At 43.1% G+C, this 10,125-nt stretch overlaps 1 protein-coding gene across 1 annotated transcript in view; it reads right to left on the bottom strand.

Annotated features, from left to right (window-relative positions):
• Positions 1 to 1,489: 1,489 nt before the first annotated feature.
• LOC119304189 overlaps positions 1,490 to 10,125 on the bottom strand; it is a 9,988-nt gene continuing 1,352 nt past the window's right edge. Inside the window, 11 exon segments of the mRNA XM_037581365.1 lie at positions 1,490 to 2,188; positions 2,277 to 2,489; positions 4,839 to 4,962; positions 5,074 to 5,296; positions 5,387 to 5,657; positions 5,758 to 5,914; positions 6,630 to 6,676; positions 7,701 to 7,781; positions 7,784 to 7,963; positions 9,469 to 9,678; positions 9,764 to 10,036. Of these exon segments, the coding sequence (XP_037437262.1) occupies positions 1,784 to 2,188; positions 2,277 to 2,489; positions 4,839 to 4,962; positions 5,074 to 5,296; positions 5,387 to 5,657; positions 5,758 to 5,914; positions 6,630 to 6,676; positions 7,701 to 7,781; positions 7,784 to 7,963; positions 9,469 to 9,678; positions 9,764 to 10,036 (2,184 nt within the window). The 3' untranslated portion in view covers positions 1,490 to 1,783.

The raw sequence follows: 10,125 nt of genomic DNA, 5'->3' as shown, positions 1-10,125 counted from the left end.
CAGAGCCCAATGCGCGCGGCCTGCAGCGAAAAGAGCCAGCCCATGGCCTGGCCTGCGTTCCATCTGTGGCTGTAGCCTCGGCCCAGCGCCAGCGTGCCCGACTCTACCGTCGGCCTAGTCCACTTTCAGCCCAGAAGGCCCGTGCCGCTCTAGGGTTTAGATCTGGGGCGTCCATCGCGATCCGACGGTCATCCGCAGTTCTAGCTGGATCAAAACCGGCGCCCGGTCGCCCCGATCGAACCCTAGGGTTATTCTCTCTCGCACGCGCCGCTCTCGCTCTCTCCGCTCCCGCTGGCGTGAGCACGGGGCTGCGCCCCGGCTGCCCTGTCCGGTCGCCGGCGGCTGCGGCGGAAGCCACCGCGCCGTGCGCCTCCTCTTCCTTCCTCTTTCTCCATTCCTTTCTAAATCGCCTCCTATGATGGAGAGACGCCGATTGGCAGTGGGTTAGGGCCCCACCGACCGCCGGCGACGGCGTCGCCACGGCGCCGCGCGAGCACCCTTTTTCTCCTCTTTGATGCGAGGTCGAGCCCTCCTCTGCTCCCCTTGCGCCACCTTTGACAGAGAGAGAGAGAGAGAAACAACTGCAGCCAGCTTTGCTCCCTTTCGACGACGGTGGCGCTGTTGCCTCCCCTTCGCCGGTGACGCGTTTCCCTTAGCGGAAGCGCGCCGCCGTCGAATGGCGTGGCTGTTGTGCTCTTTGCCCCTTTCGGGGTAGGTTCTTCGTCCCTGTCGCCTCGGCTTGCCGATGCGCGACGGGATCGAGAGGAACAGGCGCGGCCTGACGGCGGTGCACTTTGCCGGCGAAGGCCCGAGGCCCTTCTCCGGTGAAAACTTTGTTATTCTTTTGTTTTCTTTTCTCTGCCCTTCTAGGGTTCTTTGGGAAGGGATGAAACTTTTCTTTTCTGTACCGAAAATCTAGACCAAATCTGGCTCTGATACCATTGATAGATTCTTTGGATCGGGGTAGGCTAGATCATCCGGTAAACCTACCTTCTGCTTGTCCAGACGAGGAACTCCCGGTGCCGGCCATGGTGACGGTGGCCGGTGATGACAGAGAGTGGATGACGGCGGTGGTGGAACTTCCCGTGAGCACCGCGCTAACCCTAGATTGGTAGGGAATATCGGTGGGGTTTGTGGTAGCGGTGAACGTCGTATCGCGTGCCCCGGCCCCCACCTCTGTTAATATAGAGCGGGTCACAGGGGCCCATCAACCATAGTGGGTTGAGCGCCCCGATCAGGGCGCGGATCTAAGGGCCCACCGGCCCACACGGTGGAGATCAACCTAACATTGAGATCATCAAGCTTCTCCTGAATGTTGCCAGAAATAGGATGCCAGTTTGGGTAAATGTGCTGCCATCAACTTTGAGTAAATTGGCGATGGTAAAAAGAGGTGATCTCGGGTCTCAAGAGCTCTTTGGCCACACATGCCACATGTAAAATGCTGGATGAAAACAAGAACCTTTCTCTGAAGCATTTCCTTGATGTTGAGCCTGTTATATAGAAATAACCAGAAAAAGGTCTTGTGTCTTAGCGGACAACATGAGTTCCAAAGCCATGAAATTGCAGGAATGGTCTCAAATTTACCAAGGATCTTTTGATAAGCCCTTTTGTCCCGAAAAGAGGTTGCACATCTTGAATTTTGTTTGGTGCACAATTATATTCTCTTTCGAGAAACGGTGTCGATGATTGCCTTGGAGATACCATGTATTACATCCTAAGCACGTTGAACCCATCTCGGCAAACCATGTTGCCAGAACTGCATACAACAAACACTTTGGGTTCCTTAGTCGATGGCGAGGGGCAAAATAACAACCTTCAACGTCACCTTATCGACTTCTTTACCCGACTTCTTGTTTAACATGTCTTCAATGATATCCTCGGCCGTGAGACCCTCACTCACGGCGGCACACTGCCGAATGAACAACTCATCCTTGCACACCATAGCATGCGGCACCCTCTCATGTGGTTGCAGTGTTACCATGACATTGCACATTGATCGTGGTGGCACAACACGTTTCTCCGGTTTAATGCAATACCGTAGTATGCCCATCATTTCAATATCAAAGGCAACGTAATCATCAGTTACGTTAGTTAGCTGAAGTGAGCATGGTATCTGCTTGTTTACCTCGAACGGGAAATTCAGCTCGAGCAAGTCAAACTCAAGTAGCTCCCATGGGTAAGCGCTTATCTGCATGAAAAGATTTGGCACTTCCATTAGTACTTTCTAAGCTAACAATGTCATGCAGTAATAAGAATTTTAGAGCATACGAGCATACCGGGCCAGCTGGAGAGTTACCAAGATTGGTAATGTGCTCATTCGGACTTTCCATTGTATTAAGCATACTGACTATATCTGATATTTTAGGCCTCTTCTTTGGGGAGTCTGACAAGCACCTTAACGCTATTTCAATGCATTTACTTACCTGTTGGTATCCAAATGGTGGATAGTTCGCTGATTTATTCCATCTGTACCTCCACCTTCTAAGTACCTATCATTTCACAAAGGCGATTTATAATGACCCTGTAATATTTTTCCAAACAAAATGCAAGTTTTGCGCAAGCAACTGAAAAATATCAACATGATTTCAAGAAAAGAAGAATAACATCAACTGGATCTCAAATATCAAGGTAATCCCTACGTAAATTTCACAAAACAAAAACTTTTGAGTTTTTTTATGAAAGGAATATTTCAATATCAAGGAGATATAAATTGCACCCGATCTCTGCACCAACACAATCTAAGAGCTATTCAAGACATCGCTGATGCGCACACTCAAATTATTACAAAAGAAGAAAAAAGAGTGGCTGACACTGCGGTACACATCAGCCACAAGAATTAGTAATGGTAATCGCAGGAAAAGGTTCCGGTGGGTGTCAGGAAAAGGTTAGACTTCTACCGATCTCGATTCTTTTGGCAGAGTGATGAGCTTAAACGAAAGTATAGGCTTGCTAAGTGGGATATAATCTGTAGGCCGAAGGACCAAGGGGGTCTAGGTATTGAAAATCTGGAAGTCAAAAACATATGTCTCCTTAGCAAGTGGCTATTTAAATTTTCGTCTGAGACGTAGACTACTTGGGCACAGATTCTGCGTAATAAGTATCTTTATACTAAAACCTTGGCCCAGGTGAATGTGAGGCCTTCCGACTCACCTTTTTGGAAGGGTTTGATGAGAGTTAAACAACTCTTTTTCAACAAGACAAAATTTATTATCGGGAATGGAGCTACTACGAGGTTTTGGGAGGATACGTGGCTTGGGAAGACCCCCTTGCACTTCAATATCCTACTTTGTACAACATTGTTCGACGTAGAGAAGCCTACGTTGCAACTGTTTTACAATCCACTCCCCTCAATATTAGTTTTCGGAGGACGCTAGTTGGAAATCGTTGGGAGGCCTGGCTTCATCTTGTGAGACGTTTAATGGTAGTCCAGCTGTCCCAGCAGCCAGATCAGCTGTATTGGAAACTTACTAAGAACGGTGTGTTCTCGGTCAAATCCATGTATCTGGATGTCATTAACTCTAGCGTTATCCCTTCCTCGATACACGTTTGGAAAGTAAAGGTTCCCTTACGAATTAAAGTGTTTATATGGTTTGTGCATAAACAAGTCATTTTGACTAAGGATAACCTGGCAAAACGCAACTGGGTGGGTTCTTCTAGGTGTAGTTTTTGCGATCATAACGAAAACATTAAACACCTCTTTCTTGATTGTATGTTGGCTAAGATTCTGTGGCGGTCGATTCATATTGCGTTTAATATTAATCAGCCCACCTCTATCAACATGTTATTTGGAACATGGCTTGATGGGGTTGATTCCGATACTGCGAGACACATTCGTGTTGGCGTTTGTGCTTTATTTTGGGCAGTATGGAACTGCAGAAATGATTTAGTTTTTAACAGATCAACAAACATTCATTTCTTGCAGGTTATCTTCAGGGCCACGACGTTCATCCGTATGTGGTCGCTACTCACTCCGACGGAGGCCAGGGAGCGTTTGGTTACTACGTCTACCCGATGGGAGATAGTAGCTCGGGATATTTTCAACCGGTTTGGATGGCGGTCATGTAATAGAATAGGCATGTAGTGCTCCTATTTTATTTGCCAGCCGGTTGTGGCTTTGGGCTTTAGCTCTTATGAGCTTTTGTTTATTTTCGCACTTCGATACTTGGAGACTTTGTTGCTGGATTTCCTTTTTAATAATATGAGCCGTATGCATCTTTCTGATGCAGAGGCTGGGGTAAACCCCCTTTTTGAAAAAAAAATCACAGGGAATGCCTCCAGAGCTTGCTATACTTGATTTCAGTACATGTGTATAACATTTTCATTGTTTAAAATTTGATCTAGTACATTAATGTAAACTTTCGTGGTTATGTACTCCTTTACATTTCATTTCCATTACACATCCATTACACATTCGCTTCGTATGTGGTCTACGCTACACCAAGTAGAGTACCAACCGTTGTTCAAGACGGTGTGTTGAAGCGGGTTGCCGGGAAGGTTTTTGCCTAACATGGGTGACAACATAATCTCCGGATCGGTCCACCACCTCCTTCGACATAGGCATAGTGTTTGTCCTATGACACTACTGTCGCTGATATGTTTTCTTTAATCATCTTTCATCACAGTTGATGTTTGGCCATGTGCATCTTAGTTATGCAGAGGCTAGGTGTTGCTCATCATACTTTGTATTCGATTGATGCTACATTTTGAGTTAATAAAAACGTCTTTTATTGAAAAATTATATGAATATAGCAAGATGTGGGTTCCATTACGATTATATGCAAAGTATTTGGAAAAGAAAATAACATAACAAACTTAAACTATGGGTTGAATATTCTTACATTTTGAATATCAGGTTCATCCTTACATCCAGTCACGAGCTCTTTGATTATAACGCCCAGGCTGTATATGTCTGACCTGATTGACACCTCACCACGAGCTATGAATTCCGGAGCACAATATCCACTGCATGAAAGCACAGTGTTCAATTATATTATCTTTGGTGTTGGATGAAGCGAAAACGTTTTAATTGGGTGCACATGAACAGAGAATTGAGTTCTCTGCATGCAAGCTTACCGTGATCCTGTGGGGTCACTAGTGACAGCGTGTGTTGCTCCATCAAGGAGTTTTGATATACCAAAATCTGTAATTTTTGGTATCATAAGATCATCAAGCAGTATATTCTCAGGTTTCATGTCCCTATGAACAATACCCTTTTCCGTGTGAAGATAAACCAAACCATCACAGATTCCTCGAATTATCTGGTAGCGCGTATGCCATTCAAGTCCCCTTAGTTCGTCTACATAAGTTAAACAGAGTAAAATTGAGGAAATGGAAAGGTAAATCAAATAAGGAAAGGAACTTCATCACACCACATGCATTGTCATACCAGTAAGATATCTGTCAAGGCTTCCATTACTGATATACTCGAAACAGAGTAATCTTTCCCTCATCTCGGCAAAAATATACTTCGAAGGTTCTCCTGATTCTGAATGTTTCATTGCTTTATTCTCTGTATTGGCACAGTAGCCCAGAAACCGTACTATATTTTTGTGTTTTACACTGATTAGAGAAGTAGTCTCACGATTAAATGATTCATCGTTGAATGTATGGCAGTTTAAAATCCTTTTAACAGCAACACTACTGTTTTGAAGATCGCCCTGTTTAACTTGTCTTGTTAGCACAATCAAGAGTCTCGGGACCAAGTTCAGTTCTGCTCTGAAAAAGCCTTTACGATTGGGGATTTTAGAATTTACTTACCTTGTAAACGATTCCGAATCCACCACAGCCAATTTGTCGCTTATCATTGAAATCCTCAGTGATGTGTTTTAAAAGTGCTAACGGCAGATTAGTCGGCTCCGCGCTTCGGTCAAGTACTATATGCTCCAGGACATTTGAGGCTGATTCCATCTCCACCCTGATTACAGCATGCACTTCCATATTCAGACCTAGAGAAATTAAGTTGCTTTCTAAACGCATATTGTTCAGTGATATAGGGTAATTACTGAGATTTGCCTCAGTTCTTAGTTCATACACTGAAGCATACGTTGTGATTAATAATACTGCCTCCTTTCCATAATTCTTGTCATGGTAACTAAAGCCACGACAAGAATTATGGAACGGAAGGAGTACTTAATAGCTCATGTTTTAGTACTTATGTTCATAGCATATGTTGTGACTAATAGCTGTATTATTACTTGTCTAACAAAGCTTGAACTGTGCAAATAAGCCCTCATGGAAGGAGGGAGATGCAGAGTGTTTGGTTTAAGTTTGACTGTCCGCTGGAATGATTTTCTATTGTAAATCCTCCGTCTCCTTCACAGTGCTAAGCAAGCTGGGCTTAAAAGCCTTTTCTCTAATAAACTATGCTTTTCATCATGTGTGTTAACACTATGGTTGAAAACCAGAGAGTACTCAAAGATCTAGTATAAATTGCTCTTGTATAATCTTTCCAACAAAATGCATTGGGTGAAATCATGATTCAAGCCCGAACAGTCAGGAGGGGATCGATGAAATTCTACTACTTGTAAGAGAAGAAATGTGACTTTTATCGCCTATGTTTTTTTTACCTGCAAAAAAAAAAAAGTTAGCACAGACACGCAGCAGAGAATAGACATGAGAGTCAGTCTTACCTTTCTCTGCAAGCCATACTGCGTGAAATCCCGACGCCTCCTTCCTCCTACATAGAAAGAGATGTTTGGTAATGTTTCTTGCTTAATTCTCTGTAGCATGAGACAACCTACCATATCAGTCTCATCTTTAACTTTTGAATAAATATAAAGAATAATCCACTTCATCATAAATTCCTATATACCACTACTTTCGAACTAAAATCTCTATGTACCAATTACCAAACTACCGTTTTACATGACTGTTAATTTTCTCACAACTGCTTGGCCTCAATTTAAGGCTACTATAAAGTTCTAAAATTCTAATACAATTTGGGCTTCTCAAGATTCAATCTGGATTTTCTCAATAAAAATAATAATTCAATCTAGACATCTGAATATCGCTGAAAACAAATCTTCTATTCACGCAGCAAATGTTGGAATTAATCTCTAGTTATAACAAACTGAAAAAGAAAAGGGGAGCTAACAAAATTCTCACGTAAGTGCCCTGATTGGGGGCACCAAATTGGTTTCGATCCCGGGTCTTGAGTGCCAAAACAATATAAAGGGGATTTGGGGTTGTTAGAAAGATAAGATACAACTCATGGCTGACACTCCTAATCCTAACTGTGAAGGCAGTGCCGGCGGCAAATCGTGCTGCACCACTACGTTTCCCTACATATTTTAGCACAGGTGAGGCAGCCATGGACATACGTATTTTTTGGTGAGGCAGCCATGGACATACGTATTTTAGCCACTACCGGATTCATCATGATTCTTGTTAGTACCTAATCGTCCACATACGTATTTTTTATGTTCTAATTAAGAGATCAAGATCCTAGATGTTAACCTAAAGGTTTTATACTAACAACAAAAACTGTCTATAGACAGGGGAAAAAATGGACGTATCTGGATCAAGGCGTTATCTTCTTATTCAGTGATCTAGTAGGAAATTTCAAAAAAGGAGTAAGCCGACATGCACGTCCAGTTTTCTCGGCCTGATGGCCAAAACATAGTACCGACCAAGTGTTCCAGAAACTTGAATCAAAAACTCTGACGGCAGTTGCAAAGAATTCAGGGGAAGTATATTGGTACCTTCTCTTTGCATGCCTCCATCTCTGGGCTAAAATAGACACCAATTGCGTCAATCTCGTCTCCGCTAACATTGACAAAGAAGCCAACTATACTACCATTGCCCTGCAGCGAACTTCTGAAACGAGTTCCCCCTCCTTTTCCGTATGGTCCATAGCCACCAGTATTGGTGACAAGTAAAGTGATGTTACAACATCTGAATATCCGGAGTTACGACCAAGTGTTCCAGAAACTGCAGTCAAAAACTCTGACCGCCCAAGAATAATCTACAGGTGAAGAAAGTTCAGTGCCATCATAGGTATTTGTATAAAGTGATAATTAGAACATCGATAAACAGAAACGACACACATGCATGTATGCTGCCCTATTTTCTCAACATGAACCCTGTTTAACTCGAGTTGAATGTACATCACCTGCACTAAAATGCTAGTCATATAATTACTCAAACCATAAAGCAATCATATCATCATGAGGAAGGACATATTCTGAAAGGGCTGGAAGTTCGTTCAACCATATATAAACTTAACCGTCTCACTTTGACCACAATATGAAAGGATGCAGTATTTACATTGGTACTGAGGTAAAACAACATCACTATATTTTTCAATGTCAAGTAGTTTATAACAACATCACTATATTCTCCAATGTCAAGCACTGTATATAGTATCCTCCGCTTTAGTATAACAAGTACTCACGCTGTCTCATAATATAAGAAGTTATTACAAGCGATATATATTATGGGCTGTTTTTACGGTACCCTGGTACTCCCGAGTGAGAGATGGGAGTACCAGATAAATCCAACCATCCATCTATAGGGGTATGTTAGACATTTTCTCTTGGCTAATTAGTTCTGATTTTTATTCCAACTGAATCAACCGCATCAAGCCGCCGCGATCGCATTGTTTGTTTCACCTTCGTGGTAGCGGCTGGAGACTTTGTTCTCCTCATCGCTGCACCCTCGTGAGATGTATCGATTTGAACAATTTAACCAAGAAATATTAGTAGCCATCCGGTGAATTCCTGTTAATTACAGATTAATTGAACTATGACGCTGTTGGAGAACTGCGCTCCTCCCCATATACCCGTGATGGGCAAGTATCCCGTACGGCAGAGTCATCCCTGACGAATTCGCGTAGCCGCAGCCATTGGCGGCGGCCATTGACATGCTCATCACGGGTGTGCAGAATCTGGATCGTGAACTGCTGTGGCATACTCCTAATCACCTCGGTGGTGATGACCATGCGATCATCATGCCCCGCCACACATGATCATCCTATATGTTTTGGGATTTCACTTTTTACCAATGACATTGATTCGGGATTAGGGTTCATTAGAAAATTATGTTTGAAGTATGCGTTCACAACCTTACGAGCAAGTCTTACTAAATTGGCATCTCATTCTATTTAGTATTTCTATAGTAATTAATATAACATTGAGAAATAAATAAATCGCCCATTGATCATGGTTTTACCCCTAACATCAAGGTACTCCTAATTCTTTTGTGGTGGCACTCCCTAGGCTTATATTGGAGTACCATGTAAGTTTAGCCGTTAGATTAAGATGGATGAATGGCTCACATTTATTTAGGGGTACTGTAAAAGAGCTCATATTATGAGACGGAGAAAGTAATAGTTAATGTCGCAGGCTGAAGACTGTACCCGGTAAAAGATGTCATCGGCTTTGGAACCGAAGGATTACCCTTCAGCAATTATAGATAGTGTGAGAATCAATTCATACATACAAAACCCACAGGAGTAAGACCTGTACTCACCGTGTCAATTTTCCCGTCGAATGGCTCAGGCGTCCAACCCCACGGACCAGCGGTCTGCTGTTGCCCATCCCAGTCAATGTATGCAAACGTAAGTGAATTGATTACAGTACTATTATGAACTACCACACTTATCAGACGACGAGGTAACACATCCACGTCATTAGGCCTCCCTGTATCACTGCCCCATGGCCCAATTTTTGTAACCGAGTCCTGAGTACAATCCGGTTAATGAAACGTCAGAAGACTGGGAATGTGAAAAGAACAGTAAAAACAGACAATTGAAGCTATTTGGCACCTGTCCTTTCATTGGTTCCCAAAGTTTACTCTCAGAGTTCACATAAAGACCAATTGACTCAACCACCCACTCAGCACGGGCGAAGAAGCCAACGATGCTACCATTGCTCATCACTGGACTGTAAAAAGGAATTCCTACTCCTCCTCCAAAAGGTCCATACTGACGACCAGTGGTGGTAAACATAACAGATGTTATAACGTTGGAAGAATATTGGGCAGAGAAAGCAATTGTTCCCGAAACTTCGGTCAGGAACTCCGAGGGTCCTAGTTGAATCTACAAGAGGAGAAAAATATGATTATCAGCTTAGCTATATGTACACGGAGGTAGATTTCTTCCATGAAAGCATAACTTGAGTTACATTT

This window comes from Triticum dicoccoides, chromosome 5A (assembly GCF_002162155.2).
Source record: "Triticum dicoccoides isolate Atlit2015 ecotype Zavitan chromosome 5A, WEW_v2.0, whole genome shotgun sequence".
NCBI lineage: Eukaryota > Viridiplantae > Streptophyta > Magnoliopsida > Poales > Poaceae > Triticum > Triticum dicoccoides.
Note: the sequence above shows the minus strand (reverse complement) of the source record. Positions and strands in the feature narration are given on the sequence as shown.